This window comes from Durio zibethinus, chromosome 8 (genome assembly GCF_047325235.1).
Source record: "Durio zibethinus cultivar Kanyao isolate XHJ-2024 chromosome 8, ASM4732523v1, whole genome shotgun sequence".
NCBI lineage: Eukaryota > Viridiplantae > Streptophyta > Magnoliopsida > Malvales > Malvaceae > Durio > Durio zibethinus.
Genome location: NC_143169.1, coordinates 22,564,460 through 22,583,626, shown reverse-complemented (window position 1 = coordinate 22,583,626; position 19,167 = coordinate 22,564,460). Strand labels below are relative to the sequence as shown.

At 33.3% G+C, this 19,167-nt stretch overlaps 2 protein-coding genes across 13 annotated transcripts; both read left to right on the top strand.

Annotated features, from left to right (window-relative positions):
* The first annotated feature begins 45 nt into the window (after positions 1–45).
* Positions 46–9,680, top strand: LOC111279002 (polyadenylate-binding protein-interacting protein 3-like). 11 transcript variants are annotated; one of them, XM_089764733.1, is made up of 8 exons: positions 52–307; positions 5,751–5,993; positions 6,131–6,216; positions 6,370–6,769; positions 7,386–7,711; positions 7,885–8,028; positions 8,620–8,718; positions 9,196–9,680. In XM_089764733.1, exons 5-8 carry the CDS (start codon positions 7,592–7,594, stop codon positions 9,205–9,207), a joined length of 375 nt encoding a protein of 124 aa, XP_089620859.1. In that variant the 5' UTR covers positions 52–307; positions 5,751–5,993; positions 6,131–6,216; positions 6,370–6,769; positions 7,386–7,591; the 3' UTR covers positions 9,208–9,680. The 11 variants fall into 11 exon arrangements, 10 of the variants coding, with proteins under 10 accessions (XP_089620866.1, XP_089620867.1, XP_089620859.1 ...); XM_089764740.1 differs by having other exon boundaries at positions 48–307; positions 5,751–6,769; positions 7,386–7,483; positions 7,584–7,711; XM_089764734.1 differs by having other exon boundaries at positions 5,751–6,530; positions 6,650–6,769.
* A 4,570-nt stretch (positions 9,681–14,250) lies between these two features.
* LOC111278575 (nuclear transcription factor Y subunit A-3-like) lies at positions 14,251–18,845 on the top strand. Of its 2 annotated transcripts, none has more exons than XM_022865177.2 (6): positions 14,251–14,557; positions 15,697–16,111; positions 16,668–16,780; positions 16,867–16,941; positions 17,918–18,088; positions 18,173–18,845. In XM_022865177.2, the coding sequence occupies exons 2-6, from the start codon at positions 15,811–15,813 to the stop codon at positions 18,551–18,553; spliced, it is 1,041 nt and encodes a 346-aa protein (XP_022720912.1). In that variant the 5' UTR covers positions 14,251–14,557; positions 15,697–15,810; the 3' UTR covers positions 18,554–18,845. The 2 variants fall into 2 exon arrangements, with proteins under 2 accessions (XP_022720912.1, XP_022720910.1); XM_022865175.2 differs by having other exon boundaries at positions 14,414–14,557; positions 17,915–18,088.
* Positions 18,846–19,167: the final 322 nt, after the last annotated feature.

The following is a 19,167-nucleotide window of genomic DNA, read 5'->3' as shown; positions in this document are numbered from 1 at the left end:
ATCTTGACCTCTGTCCCATCATTAAATCTTTCCATTCACAATTTTCTTTTCCTTTTTTTTTTCACTCTTCAAAATCAAAAGAATTTTCTCTCTCTCCATCACAATCGAGAGCTTTCTTTTTCCGTCCGTCTCCCTTTCCCACTCCCATGGCTTGTATTTCCAGCTTCGATCTCTCCCCTCCCCTTTTTTGGACCCCTTTATTTTAGACCCTCGTTAACCTTAACTCACTGAGTCCACATCCTCTCTCTCATAACTCCGAAAATTATCGCTTTTGTCTCGAAATTATCGATTAATTTAGCTTGTTAAGGTGAGCATTGTTCCTATCGCTTTTTCAATACTCTCTAATTTCATTACTGTTTTTCTATTTCTTGTTAAAAAGTTTGAATGCCAATGCGTTTAGCAGTTCTAATTTTAGGGATACTTGGCTGCTAGTGCTATTATAAACTTCAATTTAAGGGTTTTAGATATGAAAAGTTTGTTTTCCAGTAATTTTTTATATGTTAATTATACATTATTTTAACTCTGTAATTGATTGCGTTGCTTTTATTTCTTAATTAAAACAATTTCATAGACTTAGGCTTAGACGTTACATTTTCGGTTTTCCCTTTGGTTGTTTGATTTTGAGGCTGTTCTTTGCTAATTCAATGAATAAAGTCTCGTTTTCTCTTCGATGCAAGTTTATTTATCACAACACTTACGACGTTTTTGGTGGGTGGTACAAAAAAGGTAGCTGTTAAACCTGACAATTTGTGTATTTGTGCCTTGGAAAATATTGAAATTCGTGTATTTGAACTGTATTTTACACAAAATTACATGTCATAAGTGTCGATATGAAAACATAAAATACATTTTTTGTTTGTTAAATCCATATATAATTACTACTAATATTTTAAACCATATCACTTTCGAATCTTTTTTTCGTATTGTGTTCTTGTCGTGTTTCAGATTGTTAAATCTATAAAAAATGACTAGTTTTTGTCTATAAGTACTAAGTCTTGATTGGGCTTATTTTTCTAATAACTTATTATTTGTATATATTGAAGCTGGTATAGCTATATCAGTCGTAATAATTCCTTTAGACATAAAATCCCAAATATTACCTTTGGTTAAGTTCAACTGGCTGTTATACATGTAGGTTTTTAGGAAGCTATATTTTTAGTATATTTGCTAACTAAATGCAATTTGACAACTTCTAACTAAAGATTGGCAACTAGTTTCTCCATCCAGGGTGTATGTCGCCTAGTTTTGATATCTTAATCATAAGTTGATTAGGGAAAATGCATCCATCTGTCAGGCCAAAGATTTAAAAAATTTTTAATTGCAAAAGTTTTGGGCACTTTGGCAATCGTTTCAAACATTAGTCCAACTATTGTTAAGAAGTGTGGTCTGATATCCTTCACAAGTTGATTAAACCTTGCTGTTTTTATGAAGTTTTTCTTGCTTCATTTAGTGCTTTATTCTCAGCCTATATAGTTGTATACTTCTACCATTACTTGCTTCATGCAGTTTGTTTTGCATTACACTGATCTTGCTTTCTCTTGATTACTGTCTTTGCCATATTAATTTCCTCCTAGCAAGCTAAAACCTCTTTTAGTCTAGAAAATGAGGAATTTGTGCTTTAGCAACTTTCTCCTTCTTGATATGGGAAGATGGGTGGCTCCAGCAATTGAGGTTAACTTGCAGGGTGAGATATTGTATATGTATTGCTGGTAACATCTGTAAGAAGATAAGGATCCCGGGACCTCTTATCTAGTTTGTATAAATGATGAAATTTCTACATGTATAACAAGCAGAATTTGTGAAGATGGTCCGTTCAATTGCTGTTAATTCCCAGAGGTTTAAGTTACATTTCTTGGTGGAAAGTCAATGGTATTGAAAGAGAGCCAAGAGATTTTAGCATTGGTGTGTGGCTGCCCGGGAAAGGCACCTTTCTTTTGCATTTTGGTAATGCACTCTCTCTTAGGCATGAGTTTCATGAATAGTGACAAGATAGAGGATATGCTCTTTTATTGGTGTAATTTTGGATTTGAAGAAATTCATGAGAATTTTATTTATGAATTCTTAAGAAACTTTGTAGAGTACAAGTGTGTATATATATATATATATATATATATATATATATAAACACACACACACAGTTATATAGCTAAAACATCAAATTTGGCAAATCTCAAGATATCCTAAAGATAATAACAAATCACCTAAAAATCCTCTAACAATAACTGAAAACTACCAAGTACGAATTTGATTAATGAACCAAATCGCTTTTATTAAGGAAATATCCAAAATACTAAATGAATGACACCTAATCAAATCTAGTTAGGAATCGGTTTTTCACATTCCCCCCTTAAGTTGGGTGGTAGATATCAATCATACCCAACTTGGACTCCAAATTCTCGAAATTGCCATGATGAAGACCCTTGGTGAGGATTTCGGTTGTCTGATGTTTTGTTGGAGTGTAGACCTATTTGACTGCACCATTTTCAATCTTCTTTTTGATGAAGTGGCGATCAATCTCTGCATGTTTCATTCGATCATGATGAACTGGGTTCTTGGCAATGTTAATAGCTGCTTTATTATCACAAAACAGTTTCATTAAATTCCCAACTGACTTGTTGAATTCTTGTAGCATTCTCTCAAGCCAAATTCCTTCACAAATCTTGTGAGACATAGTCCTAAATTCAGCTTCAGCACTGTTTTGAACTACCATTGCTTGTTTCTTGCTCCTCCAGATGACCAAGTTACCCCATGCATATGTACAATACCCTGTAGTTGACCTTCGGTCTGTCACAAAACCAACCCAATCTGCATATGAGAAAATCTCCACATCTTTATTTAGTGTTTTTCTGAAGTGCAACCTTTTGTCTGGATTTTCTTTCAAGTATTGAAAGATCCGATGTACTGCCTTCATGTGTGTCTTTGTAGGGTTGTTCATAAATCTGCTCATCATACTTACAGAGAAGCCAATGTCAGGTCTAGTGTGCGTCAAATAAATTAATTTTTTCATAAGTCTTTGGTGTCTGTTTTGGTCTGCAAGAGGACTTTTATCTTCAGTTCCTATCTTGACATTTGGGTCCATCGGAGTATCCATTAGTTTACACCCAAGCATCCCTGTCTCTTTGAGAAGATTAAGTACATATTTTCATTGTGAAACAAAAATACCATTTCTTGATTGAGCTACTTTCATGCTCAGAAAATATTGAAGCTGTTCAAAGTCTTTTATTTCAAACTCTTTAGCTAAAAGAGTCTTTAATCCAACTATTTCCTCTTCACAATCTCCTATGAGGACAATATCGTCAACATAAACAGTCATAATAGCAATCTTGCTATTTGGTGGATGTTTGGCAAACATAGTGTGGTCGAATTGGCATTGTAATAATCCATTCTTTTTAATAGCCTTAGTCAAATGATCAAACCTGGCGCGAGGAGATTGTTTGAGGCCATATAAGGATTTCGGAAGCTTACACGCCTTGCTGATGTTGTCCTAGTTGTCAAACCTTGAGGAATCTTCATGTTGACCTCTTCCATTAGATCACCATTCAGAAATGCATTTTTGATATTGAGTTGGTGAAGAGGCTAATCTAGGTTTGCAGTAAGTGATAGTAACACATGGACAGAATTCAGTTTTGTACAGGAGAAAATGTCTCCTCATAATCAATCTTATAAGATTGAGTGAACCCCTTAGCCACAAGACGAGCTTTGAATCTGTTCACACTTCCGTCTGTATTGTGTTTGATAGTAAAAATTCACTTACATCCCACTGGACTCTTTCCTCTAAGAAGATCAATAATTTTTCATGTGCCATTCTTTTTTAGTGCTTGCATTTCTTCCATTACCACGGCCTTCCACTTTGGTTGTTCGAGTGCTTATTGGATGGTATTTGGTATATGAACATCATATAATGATGTAACCAGTGCGCGGTAAGTAGGAAACAACCCTTCATAGGAAACAAAGTTACTAATAGGGTGCTGAGTACATGATCTCACACCTTTTCTTATAGCAATAGGTTGATCAAGATCACTAGGAAAATCATTAGAGATAAGTTCAATAATTGTGTTACCCTAATGAATTTCAAAAGTTTTTGGATTTGGTTCAGAATCTTGGTTCTATGTTGGAGATGTATAGGTTCCTATCTCCTTTTGAGATTTCGGTCTCCTTGAGTATACAATCATTTCCTTATCTTTTGTCTCTTGCACGGTTTTAGGAGATTTTGGAGACTCAAGATGACTAGTTGACTTGGAAGAAAAAGGAGAATTATTTGAAATGGGAATTTGAATTGGTAGACAAGTAAAGAAAGGATCAGATGATGGCTCAGTCTCCCAAAGTTGATATTCCCTAGAACTCTCCCCTTGAATATTGGCTTTGGGATAGAATGGTTGATTGTCAAAGAAGGTGACATCCATAGAAGTGTAAAACTTTTTGGTCGTTGGTGAATAACATCTGTAGCCTTTTTGGTTAGGTAAATAGCAAAGAAATATACACCTGAGTGATTTGGGGTCTAGTTTAATGCATTGTTGTTGGTGTATATGAACAAAGGTAGTACATTCGAACACTTTGACTGGTACGGAGGGAATGATTTGGACATGAGGGTAGGTTTTGAAGAATGTTTGACAAGGGGTTTGGAATTTTGGTACTCGAGAAGGCATCTTGTTTATAAGAAAGGCTGTTGTCGGGATTGCCTCTCCCCATAAATGTTTCGGGACATAAGAGGCTAGCATAATAGATCTGGCAAGTTCCATCAGGTGTCTATTCTTCCACTTGGCAACTTTGTTTTGTTGAGGAGTTTCAGTACATGAGCTTTGATGAATAGTTCTTTGATCTAACAAGTAAGATCCAAGAACTAAGTGATAGCATTCTTGCCCATTATCTATTCTAAGCACTCGAATTTTTGCTTGAAATTGAGTTTGCACCATCTTGTTGAAATTTTGAAATATTCAACTAAGCTCTAACTTGTCTTTCATCGGGAACAACCATGTAACTCTAGTGTGATCATCATTGAAGGTAACAAACCATCTAGAGCCTGTAATATTGTTAACCCTCGATGAGCCCCAAAACATCACTATGGATCATAGAAAAAGGATGAGTTGATTTGTATGGTTGACTTGGATATGAATTACGAGTGTGTTTGGAAAACTAACAAATTTCACATTGATAAGACTCGAAATCTTTATTGAATAAATTAGGGAACAATTTTTTTAGGTACAAGAAATTTGGATATCATAAACGATAGTACCATAGCATGATTGTATTTTCTTTACTCTTACTAGAAAATGAAACCGAACAAGTACTCTTCCATGATTGTCTCTTAGATTCTCCATCTCTAATGAGATAGAGTCCAACACACATCCTAGCGTTGCCAATCCTTTTCCCTTTATCCAAAACCTAAAATTCACACATGTTAAAAAGAAATTTAGTAACACAATTAAGATCTCTTGTAATTTTACTAATAGATAGAAGGTTGCAATCTAAATTAGGGACATGAAGAATAGAGTCAAGTGTTATGTCCTTTGAAATAATGATTGAACCTGTCTCGGCTACCCGGGAGAGTGAAGCATCTGCTATTCGAACTGTGAGGTTTTCCTAACATGGGCTGTATTCATGAAACACCGATGCATCACCAGTCATGTGGTTTGATGCACCTAAATCAACAATCCAAGATCTTGATTTTCCTAAATCAACAATCCAAGATCTTGATTTTTCACTTTGCACAAGTAGAAAATTAAGAGAGTTAACCTTTTTTTTTGCAACAGACGCTGTCCTTACAATTGACCCAGTGTTCTGAAGAGATTGCTGAACAATTTTCTAAAGGAGTTCCAACTGCTCTCTACTAAATGGGCTTGATTCCAGGGGTGTTGGAGTTGTCTCGGTGGTGGCAGAATTTTCATGATTCTTTCGATTTCAAGTAGAATGTGGTTTGTAGTCAGTAGGTTTCCCATGGATTTGCCAATAATTTTCCTGTGTGTGTCCAGCCTTCTGACAGTGGTCACACCAAGGTCTGTTACCTTTCTTCTGTCGATTTTCACTACCTTGGTAGGATTTTGGTCCTTGTACAGCAGGGACTAAATTTTCTGTCTCTTGTGGATTGCATGATGTCCCTGGCATCACTTTCCTTCTACTCTCTTCTTGGCAGACTTCAGAGAAAACTTTTCGGATGCTGGGTAATGGCTTGATGCTAAGAATTCTCCTACGAATCATCAAGGCTCTTGTTTAGACCAAGTAGAAACTTATAAACTCAGTCCTTCCCTATTTTCCTATATTGTTGGCTATCGTCAAGACACTTCATGCTATTTCTTTAAAGATATCTAATTGCTGCCAATAACGAGTTAAGGAATTAAAATATTTCGTAATAGAGGAGTCTCCTTGCCACAGGTCATGTAAAGTGCATTTCGAATGTTGTAGACATATTGTCTACGCTGGAGTAGGTTTCTTTTACAGCTGCCCAAATCTCCTTGGCAGTTTTGTAGTACATGAAATTCTCACCAAGTGAAGGATTTTTCGCGATAGATTGTTAAATAGTTGTTGCATGTCAGGTACAAAGCACTATAAAAGATAGTTGTTCAATCCAACATGTTTCTTTGTGCTTATGGTTACTCCTTTGTGTGATTCTTTCCCTTTATAACTCTGTCCTTTTTTTGATTTGTGGGATGAGGTGCCATGTTCTCAAGCAGCCATTGATGCAGATTTGAACCAGTCTGGATTTAACGATCAAGCCAGACAGCTGGCATCTTAACTTCCTTCTAGAAGTTTCTGTCTCTGACAGTGAAAGCAGGTCTTTTATCTTTTTCCTTTGGACATGCCAACGTGATGTATGTTTGCTGATGTATATTTTGATTATTTGTTTGTCTGAGCGTATGGCAATATTAGAACTAATTACTATAGGAATTTGTTCCCTGGACATAATATAGGTATAACTCTTTTTTGCCTAATTTTAACACTTGTAACATAAGATCCAAGATAATTCGCATGGTGAACATGGAGGAAGCAGTGATGCTAAAGAGTTTGCTGAAAAGCTGTCTGTAAGTTGAACTTACATAGATAAGCAAATCTTGTATAGTGATAATGGAGCTCCTTGTTTAGTTGCTTCAACTTCCATAACTGATTCATATCTCCATTGGAGCTCCTTGTTCTAGTGCTTCAAGTTCTAGCCTATTTACTTCTGGCATGCATGTTTTCTGTTTGAATTCCTGTTCATACGAATGCAGCCATCTGAGGACCTGCAATTTTCAAATTCTGTTGGTGAGTATGCTTTACTGCCTTGGTGCCTGCTTGGTGGCCTATAAAATTGAAACTACAGTTTTCTTTTTTGTTATTTTGTACCTTATCAACTGCACTTAGTTCTTGCCACTGTAGCTAGTTGTTTTAATCCACAGCAATTTGAAATGCAGATTCTCAGTCATTATTGAATGACATGATTGATGCGTCTAAAAAGGCTGGACCATCTACAAATGCTACTACTCATGCTCAATCTAATTCTTTGTCAAAGGTTAGTGAAAAACCAAGTTCTTCTGGTGAACTCTCAAATGGTCCAGCTTCTAGCAAAGTAACTGGTGAAACACAATCTGTAAACTCCCATGGATGACCAGTTAGTTCTATGTCATCAAATTCAGATTGTATTGGTGCTGTCTCAGCATCTAGTGGCCCTGGTTTATCACCAAGTTCATCAGTGGGTTCATTATCTTCTGAGAAGTTGACACTGAATCCCTACGCGAAGGTGTGTTATTTTTCTTTCGTCTTTTTTCCCTTTCAGATGCATGATAAGCTGACTCTGACACATACAGAGTTATAAACTGATGAACAGTCTTATGTTTTTGTGTACCTTTTGACTTGATTTGTTGCTTTCCTTTAGTTGTCTTTTCACGCATCTAACATGCTTAATGCTATCAGGATTCTAACTTAACCCCAATGCAAAGAGTTTCACACCAATCTCAAATGCCTGTTCAGCCTCCATCCCCACTTTCTGATGGTTCCTTCTCCCGTCCAACACAAATATCTCCTGTACCACATATGCAAATGCCTGTTAGTTTTGGTGTCAGTTACTTAAAATTAATTGCATTTTTTATGGACACTGATTTTGCAAGAAGTGCAATTGACTGGCAATTATTGTATCACCTAGGGCATTTTCTTTTCTTCTGAATTCATGAATCTAAAAGCTCCCGATATAGCTGCTTACTGAAATTAATAAAGCTTGTTCCCTAATATTTTGTATTGGTTACTTATATTATGCATCTATTGTTATTATATTTGTGTGGGTTGATGGTTTAGGTGGCGTTAAGTTAGGTTGTTACCCTTGTTGGACCTACCTTTATCTCTGGTCAGGTACAGGTGCAACCTTTTTTTTCCAGGTCAATAGGATATCAACTAAAACCTGTAACTTTTGTTTTACTTGTATAATCTTGTATTCAGTAATCTTTTTACTGGATGCAACTTAATTCAGAATCAGATATTTCAATAAATGATATAGTAAACTTTGGTACATGGTCTTAGCTATTAAGATTAACTTTTATTCTTACACCTGGTGCTTAATTTCATTGTAATTTTATTCTTTTTTCTTTTCAATCGAAAATGTATTGTCGATAGTCTGCCTGTTGACTGTTGTTGATGATCACATGGATTTTGTAGATTGGACCCTCCTTTCTTGGACACCAGCCTGTTATTTTCAACCCACAGGTGGCACCAGTACAATTGCCACAAGCTTACTTTCATCCAAATGGACCTAAGGTGCAACCTTACCATTAATTTACCATTATCTTGATTGATTCATCTTACTTATTATTATTTATTCTTCAAAATTGCTGTATGGACAGCATATGCTTCTTGTGCTGTGGCAAGTGTACTACGAACCTGTTAGTGGTTCTGAAAATTCTCTTAGTGTCGACTTGTTGGTTCATATATCTTTAGCTTGATGATTATGACACTCCTTAAGTTAGCATACCAGGAATACATTGCTATCTATTACTTGTATGGTTGAAAATGTTGCTTCCTGGGGAATTCTATTAAGAACTTTCATAAAATTTAAACATAGTGCAAGATTTCATCTCTTCCCTTAGAAGGGCAAAATACCATGATTAACATTTTAGATCAGTTTCATCTATTTTTTTCTTTTAAATGAAAGCCTCTGTTTTGGAGGTGTTTCATTTGTTATCCAGAACATTCCACATTTTGGGATCCTGACAGAATTGAAACTTTCTTTTGCAGGAAAGGCAATAATATAAATGACGGGATTATTAACCTGTTAGTTTTCTGACAGCATTCTTGGGAGCTCTGCTCTGTTTTGCTAGCAAAGAATAAACTTTTGAAAGACTGCTTGGGTCAATTTTCTCGAAACAAAGCATAGTTGTCCAAGAAAGATTCTATATAGTCTTCATCACCCTATGTTCCAGGAGACGTGTACTCATCATGGGAGATAAGTCTCATTCACATCGTCACTTAGGATTTCTAACTTTTGTTGACTAACCTGTGCTTTTCTAATTGGTTGTTTTAATATTGATGATAGATTTGGATCAATCTGTGGTGCAAATATTCTATATTATTTTCCTCTTAATTTTTATTTTAGTGGTTACTGTCGCCTGGGATCTACCAATGTATTCCATTGTTGGGTTAAGAAAGTGGAAGAGATTGATGCTAATGAATACTGTTCGTTATGGCAATATGCCAAATTCATGATGTGAACTTTGATTAAATGTGCAATGTAGCATCGGATCTTTCAATTTCACCATCAATTTTGGATGTTTTAAGGCCTTTTGTGGCACTGCTATCAATGGTACAGGGAGAGGGGGGATTGTGGCCCTAATGTCCTGGTGGAGAGAAGGGGATTGGGGAGAAAATGGAAAGGAAAAGGAGTTGAATGTCGAAAATGTAACGGGGAAGATGGAGAAGAGAAAAATCGTCTAGAAAGGAAGAGAATAAAAGGAAAAGGAAAAAGGAGGAAAGGAAGAAAAAGTTATTGGGCATATTATAAATCTTTTCAGATTATTTTGTTCGGAGTATCAAATATTCTGTAAGATTAATTTGGCTTGACAAAAAGTTTTCGAAAAAATAAGTTTGGTATCAATAATATTGGTTTACAAAACATTGTCATCCAAGAAGTAAAACCTCCCCCGAGTTTATAGACATGCATACTATTTCAATGCCCGTATTAAAACCTTATTATTCGATTTTAATAGAAGGTGTCCTGTCTGTGCTAATAGCCAATTATTGATTAGTAGGTCCACCCACTGGTCTTGTGGGTAAGAGTATATATACATATATATAGCCAATCTATACATATCAAAGATTGTAAATGCTTGTGAAATTGCTCATGTCATAATGGATTGGTGGTTGACTTGTTAATGAAATCCAGGACAGATAATAACAAGAAATATTAAACCATTGCCTACAAATTTGGAGATAACATTAAATATAAGGAACATAAGACTTTAGAATGAATGTAGAATTGACCTCAATAGAATGTACGTATGCATGTATATATAAATATTTTTTTATATATATAAATAAACCATGGTTAGGCTCAAGTCCCAAAGATCAAAGGATCCCAAGATTCCCAAACCTATGAATTATCACCAACCCTTTGTTTTATACATAAAGAGCATTACCTACTGACTTCCAACTAGAAACCCTTCTACAATACATATATGTTAGATTACTTTAAGAATACACTGAAATAAAATGTATATTCTTAGTTGTCCAAACAATGTAGGGCCACATGACTTTTCTTATACTATATATATTCATTTAGTCTTTGGAATATAAATTATCTTATCCGCTTTTATGACCTATATGTTCACCATTCTTGTACATTCATGTGCTTTTATGCAAAAATGCTAGGCTAGAAATGAACGGTGTTTAATTCAAGAGAACCAAGAAAAGTAAATGAAAAATTTTTTTAGCCACTATATATATTTTATTTTGTTTTAATTTTGCATATATTTTTAAACTTTCTTACCCCTAGGCCAAAAAATCTATATATGTTTTATATTTAACAAGAGATTAATTCGATTCATAATTTTTTTTTTCATAATTTTGAATGCACGATTTTTATAGAATATGTTTGATTTTAATTTTAACAATTGAACAACTTATTTAGGTCAAAATTTACCAACTCAATTAAAAATTTAAATATACATTAAATATCAAAACCAAAAAAAAAAAAAAAACCATCTTTTATTGTTTTTTGTTAAAGTTGTTCTAAATAGAATCCCATGGGGTTGGTGCTTGAAATTAAAAATCAAAGTGAAGGACATCCCAATCCTCAAAAGCACCATTTTTATATTAGGCCACCTAATGTTAGGGTAAAGTTTGGATAAAGAATGTATCATATTCAATGACTAATAAATAAATTTTGTTTTTTTTTACCCATTTAATTTTGCAATTAAAGTTATAATAATAAAATAATAATCTTACCTTCTATAGTAGGTTGAAGTTTGGATAAAGAATGTACCATATTCAATGACTAATAAATAAATTTTGTTATTTTTCCCATTTAATTTTGCAATTAAAGTTATAATAATAATAACCTTACCTTCCATAGTAGGTTGAAGTTTGGATAAAGAATGTACCATACTCAATGACTAATAAATAAATTTTATTTTTTTCCCATTTAATTTTGCAATTAAAGTTATAATAATAACATTACCTTCCATAGTAGGTGCAATAATTTTTTTAGTGCTAATACTTCATTTGAATAAAGAGTTGTATTATCATATGATTTTATAATTAAAATTTTAATTTTTATCGACCATTCAAATAAAACATAAAAACATACATATTTGACTAAAATTACTAATTAAAAGCTTGAATTTTTGCTGAAGAAGATTTTGAATCATTTCAAATTTTTGTATCTCTACTTTGATAAATATGGTGATAGAAATGCATATAAGAGTTTATGAATAGTGTTATAATTTTGTTCAAATTGTCAAGAATTGACGTAAATGATTAAAGTTTAAAGTCTGACGTAAATTATTTAAATTCAAATATTCACGATTTTTTTTTTGTTAATAGACAATTTGTAAACTAAAAATTTTTCAAAAAATTTATAAATTTTTTTGTGGATTGACTACTTATACTAATCTTAAAAATAAAATAATCTCCCTTATTTCTAAATTTTTTTAAATTAAAAAAAAAACAGTCTTACTCAAATTCTTTCTATTCTTATATAAATGAGGCCTTCAATTTAATATCCCTATCCAAATTTCAATTTGCTTCTACATCCCAATAATAAAATCCTTCGAGGGAATTGGTAGTGTTTGGAAGGTTTGAGTGGCTGGTTTTGCTCTAAATTAGAAGATTTTTATCATAGAGTTGGCAGAAACTGGTGGCTTCCAAAGTGACACCCTGTTCCTTTTGTAAGCAAATTGCCAAATCAAAGGGGGCAAAAGCCACAGGCCCCAGTTTTCTTTTAGAAGCCTTTTTCTCATTTCTACTTTTTGTTTTTCTAAGCTTTGTTTTGTTGGTGATGATTGAAGATGAAAAGTATTGCATTGTTCATGCTTTGAAGCAAGCAAGTGCAAAGTCTCTTTCCATGGCATGCAAGCCAATTCTATCAATGACCCTTCTAATAATTTTAAAAAAATTTAATCTATTTTTTTATTTTTTACTGTATATATTTAACTTATACGAAGATATTTTTGCGTATAATCTGGAATTTATAATCTTAACGAGCATCATCATATATCATTTTTATATCATTTGTAAATTATACATCCAATTTTCCCACTAAATTGTCAAACATGAAACGCATTGAAGTTACAAAGTTTCTAAGCAAAAACATAATAAAAAAATCTATAATTGCAAATAATATATAAATTATGTTTTAACAACCAAAGATAAATAGTATTTACTAAATGTGTAAATGATATATTAATATTCGTAAGTTATAAGAGTTCAATTTAAATAAAATTTAAATTCGACTTAATTATTATTAAGTCGAATTTGAGTAATTTGATTTATTAATCAAGTTAAATTTGAACATTATTACATTTAACTCGAATAATTCACGAACTTAATTTTTTTATTTTTATATATTTTTATTATTTTAATTAATAAAATATCTCAAACTCAAATTCGAGTATAAATAATCGAGTTTTTATTGAATATAAAAAATAAACTTATTTTTACATATTAATCAAACTTAATCGAATGAATTTAAATAATTTAATTTTTATTTCTAGTTAAATTTAAATTTAAAAAATAAAATTTGATCGAATTTAAAAAATAAACTTATTTTTATACATTAATCAAACTTAATCGAACGAATTTAAATAATTTAATTTTTATTTCGAATCAAATTTAAATTTAAAAAATAAAATTCAATTAAATTTAAATTTAAATTAAACTCAAACTTAAATTTAATATTATATTAAAATATAGACCGTAGATAAGTCTCGTATTCTTTCATTTTGAATACTGTTCGTTGCTCAGGATGGGACATTCATACAAAACAATAAAAATTTTGTGTATTTAAATTGGTGTAATTCTTGATTCAATATTCATAAAATTTTTTAGAGATAAAAAAAATATATAGGTAATCCATTAAAAATATAAAAAAATTAAAGCGAATCTTGAAGAAATACTATCTTTCACATCTCCAAAATTTTTTTAAGTGATAAGTTACAAATTATTCTCGTTCTTTAACTTCCAAAAAATCTTATAAGAATGGATAAGAAAAACAATTTATATCTTTAATACTCCTTTCATCCCAAATTATTTAAGAAATATTAATTTTTATAAAATTTAAAAGAGTTTCAAAGTTAATTTATTTAAGATTAAAATTAAAATTTATTGATTTTTAATGTCAAAAAATAATAATATTTTATAAAAAAATAATTTTAAAATATAAAAATATTAAATATTAAAAAAAAAATTTTGAGACATCTAAAAAATAAGACAAAGACAATATAAAATTAAACTGAATTTATCTATAAAAAAATTAATTTATCAAGAAAAAAATTGGATAAAGAAAAAAAAAAGGGGAGTATAAGGAACGCGCGCTGTGACAGCGCGTGATGAAGTATAGGTGAAAATTGAAGGGCGCAGCTGAGGTAGTTGAAGAGAGAATACATAAAACTTTGCAAATAGAGAAAAAGACGTCTGCAGCAGTTCTGATGGAATAATTTATTGCAAAAAAAAAAAGTTTATTACTAATTAACAGAACACGACAAAATACCCAACAAAATTCTGTATTCATGTAAAAAAAATACAATAAAATAATAAAATCCCAAAATAAAAAAGACATTTTTTTTGCTGTAGTAGCCCAGTGATAATGGTGGTGGTGGAGAGGTAATGGTGGTGAGCTGAAAAGACGAGACTTTAAAAAATGAGTTTTTGAGAAGATATCTGTAACGATATTATCCAAACCCAAGTTCTCTTTTTTATTTTTTTTGGGTTTTGTAAAAATAAGCCAAAGCCAAAACAGAAAGGTGTGAGCTTTTAAGAAGCAGAGAGAGAGAGAGAGAGGCTTTATGTTTTGATGAGAAGAAGGAAAGGGAGAGACATGCACAAATCTAAGCTTAGAAGAACAATTCCACTTGTTATTTCTCTTTCAGTCTATCGAATCCGATAGGTATTTCTTATCTTCTTTCCCTTTGTTCTTGGCTTTTTGTTCTTCTGGTGTTCTTTTTCTCTTTTGTTTCATCTAGTACTTATTCTCCATATCTTTTTGAACAGATTACATGCTAAGTTTCCTTTTTTAAATAACATTTATTAGATTTAGTTTGCTGGGAAAGTTTTTGTTGTGTCTATAAGGTTATAGGCCTTGAATATGCTTGGATTTGAAGCCTGGGATGGTGGGTTGGAATTTGCATGTTTAGCTGATTGATGGGTTTTCTTTTTTGTTCTTGGTTCAACTTTCAGCTCTCTCTTTGGATTTTTTGTTGTAGATTTTGCATGCATGGAAAGACTTTTGAGTTTGAGATTAAATAGAATGTATTTGAGCAAGAATCCATTTAACTTTCTCTGCCCCTGTGTTTTCTTTTTCCCCTTACTAGAACATCCTTGTTCTAAAATCTCTTTCTTGGGGGTAAATGGGTTGATATTGTTTGATGTTCTTGTATCAAACAATTCGATGTTAATACAGGCACCTGCTATTTCTGTTTACTTATTTTCTGCTTTTCAATAGTCTCCCCATCCTTCTTCCACCACCCTCCTGCGTAACCGAGAAGAAATGCTTATGATTAGAAGTCGCTGCATTTTGATAAGTGAAAATGGAATGGTTTCTTTCATCATTTTTATCATAACTTTCATATATACTTTCCTTGCTGAGTGAGGCATTATCAGTTCAAAACAAAATTCGTTAGAAATTTGTAGTCTAATTAATCAATTTGATGGCATGAGTAAATGTAACTTCAGATGATGAACTCTGCGATTGGGTGTGTGGAGTTCATTCAATTTTCTCTTTGTTTATGTAATAATTCTTTACTTGGAAGTAAGTTTCTCTTCAATAATTTTTTGATGGCTCTGTGAATCTTTACGAGGCTCCTAGCGAGCCTTCTTTTTCCGCTACTTCATATTTGTATTTGGCAGTTTACCATGTTTGCTTTTAAGGTCAAGTTGCTTTCTACACTTGTTCCTTCTTATCCATTAAAGTCTACTAAGTCGGTTTAATAAATTTTGCAATACCCTCTGAAAGAAGACTTGCAATAATTTATTTCTCTTTTCTAATTTAAATATCTAACACTGTGACAATGTTTGGTTTGGTGCTAGGTCACTGACGTGTGAACACACTAAAAATAGCAGAAAAGATTTCCTCTTAGCATTTATAAATTTTTTTTGGGCTCCTCTCCTAAGTCAGGACATTTTGAACAGTAGTTTACCGCAATGCAAAACTGGCATGAAAAGGATTCTTCCATAAGTTCTCATTCGACTGGCACATATGTTGTTGGCTGCTCATCTTGGGGCAATTCAACTGAATCCCGTGTCCAGCAATCATCCATGTCTGAAAGTTTAAGCCTGAAGATGGGAGTTCTGCCTCAGCACTTTCATAACACCAAGCAGCTAGGCTTTCAATTTCAAGACCAGGACTCATCATCAACTCAATCAACTGGTCAATCTTACCCTGAAGTGGCTAGTGCTGGAGTCGGCAATCTTTATGGGCAAAGTTTAATTTCAGCATCATCAGGTCTTTATATTTGTCCTGTGTTCCTCATTTTGATGTATCCCTTAGTGTGGTTGTGTGATAGGATAAGGATTCAATGTGCGTGACTTTTTCCCTCCAATATATATATATATATGGTACAAATGAGTTTGTAGCCTGAGAATAAGGGAAGGAATTGCAGGTGTAGGGATTTTAATTCTGAACTTGCTAGATGCCACCTCTTAAAGGTGGCTGCATGAACCACCTTGTCTATGTTTTGGATTTTTTTCTTTGCAAATGTATAAGATTTTATTTGTTACCAGGAACATCTTATGCTTTTAATTGGTATGAATGTTCTAATGGGCTTATTTCTCTTATTCTGACTATGTTACTTAAACTAGGAGTTGTAAATCTATATGCTAAAGGGACTGTTAGGTTTCACCTTGCTACCTCGCTGTAGATATTAATATTCTGCTACACCTATGGCAGAGCTTCCCTTAACAATATAGTACTAGTTCTTGCATTAAATTAATGGGAGTTTTCCTTTCTCTTGTCAACTGACCAAGAGTATATCCAATTGACTTTTCTTGCACCTGCTCAGGAGGTAATGGAACTCATGGGAAGCTTGGTGGAGGTTATGCTAAATTAGCCTTCACAATGGGAACTCAGGACAATGCCTTCCCTTCTTCGCAAGTTGACTATAGCAAATCAATTGTAAGTTATTAGTTATGTGATTTGGCTGCTATGTAGATGCATCTTAGTCTTATATATAATATCCTTATATGTAATTTTTACTGCAGGCTCATGTTCCTCTCCATTTTGCTGAACCATATTTTGGCAGTGTGATGGGAGCCGCTTACCCACCTCAAGCTATGGTAAGAGTTTTGTTGTGTTTATCAGATTTCTTTGCAGCATCGGTGTCTGTTTGACGGAAGCCATTTCAGTCTGGCATATTATCAGTTCATAGAAAAAAGGATGGTTGCTTTTAAAACCTTTTTTTACACCATAAGTGATTTCTTTAGGAGTCAATTATACCTCTTGTTGTGATTATCCTATATGTAGTTTTCTCTTTGAGGAATCTCATAAAAAAAGTAGTTGAAGGAACCTAAACTTTTAAAACCAGATTAGAGGATCTAGTCCTTTCATTACCATAATTCCAACCTTGATGCTTTGGCAAATGAATTTGAAAGCAAAAGTCAGAGAATAAGTTTGAAAGCAAAAGTCAGAGGATAAGTTGTTGATTTTTTTATAAAATATAGATGCTTTAGATCATTATTTTAATCCATTAGCACCTTCATGGGGTCATGCATTCTTTATTTATGCAAAGAATGCACAAAAATGTTATGCTGGCCTTGTGGATTCTTTAATGTTCATTAAGCACATCCATAAACTATTCTGCTTCTTATTAATTTCTGTCATTCTAGTTCACTTTGCATCTTACTTTACGCTTATTCTTCTTTCCTTTTCTTATCAAATTGATTCTTTATGCGAGAGTAGCTTTTCTTTCATGCTCTTATTGTATGAAGTGGTTTTACTATATGAAGCATGAAGGATGCAATAGTGCTGCTGAAGCAAGATTTATTCTTGTCAACCGTCTTTAAGTAGCAAAAAAAAAAAACTGACTCAAGAGGTTACTAGATATCTTATTTTACTTATTTATTCCATGATTTCAGCCTCTTTGATATAGATTCTGCACTAAAGTGGTTCTTGATATAGGTTCCAATTTTTGTGTTGCTAAATCATATGCCCTAAAAACCTATTTAAGCCACACCCCTTGTTATGTATGACCAAACAAAAATGTTTTTTCTTTGTTATCCATTTGTGAGATATTTGTCATTACATTGTCAGCAGATTCATCATGCTCATATGATGGGTATCCTTCCTGCTCGTGTTCCACTGCCTCTGGATCTTACAGAAGATGAACCTGTTTATGTTAATGCAAAGCAGTATCATGCTATTCTCAGGCGAAGAGAGTATCGAGCGAAACTTGAGGCTCAGAACAAAGTCATCAAAATTCGAAAGGTATGTCTCTTCAAGCTTTTCCTCCGGGTTATTTGGCTTACAATGATATTATTATCTGAGAAGTTATTTTATAAATGTTTGCAGCCGTATCTGCATGAGTCTCGACATCTTCATGCTTTAAAAAGAGCTAGAGGAAATGGGGGGCGATTTCTCAACACAAAGAAGCTCCAGGAATCCAAGCATATTCCAACAAGCCATGATCTGGACGTGTCCAGGTCTCCTCCTCAGCTGCATTTGTCTGCAAACATCTCCAAATCAGAAGTTCATCAGCTGGAAAATTACAAAGGTGCTGCTTCCACTACATCTTGTTCTGATGTCACAAGTGCCTCCTACAATGATGAAAGGTTTCAGCAGCCTGATTTCAGGTTCTCTGTCTATCCTTCTCACATTGGTGGAGCCATGGTAGGTCATGCTGGCGTTATGCATGGTGGTGGGAACCTCCATCATCTTTCTGGTCTCTGCTGATGGACGAGTTGACAAATTCTCATCGGAGCAGTCCGTATTGGGTGCTTCAATGGAAAATGCGACTGCTTTGTTAACGTGGGAAGTCATCCTTGGCTCTGTTTAGTTTGCTGTTTAGTTCACTTCACCTGTGATCACAGACTGTTTCAAACCATGGACATGGGAGTTATTTCTTGCCAGCACTTGTAACTTCCGACGTTTTACTGTCTATCTTTTCGTTCAAGAGTTTTGGTGAATTGTTGATTGGTGACGTTATTTAAAATAAATGCATGCCTTGGCATACATTCCAGTTCCATACACCATCCTTATGAAATGAATAGCTCAAATTCTAAATTCACGATATATAATTTTCATATAGAATATGATAAAAAAATATATTTTTTTAATATTTTACAGCACATAAATACGAAATTTGTCATATATAATTTTGACAAGTTCAAGTTTTGTCAGCTTAACTCAACAATCAATTACACAAGGCCTATGTTTAACTGTCATTTTTTTTTTTTTTGGTGTGGTGAGTTTTAGAGTTTATGGTATCATATTTATTGTTTGTTGACTTCATCTGGGTAAGATTTATTTTAAGTTTTGTTTGAGAGGGCTGAGGGCTCAGTATTACA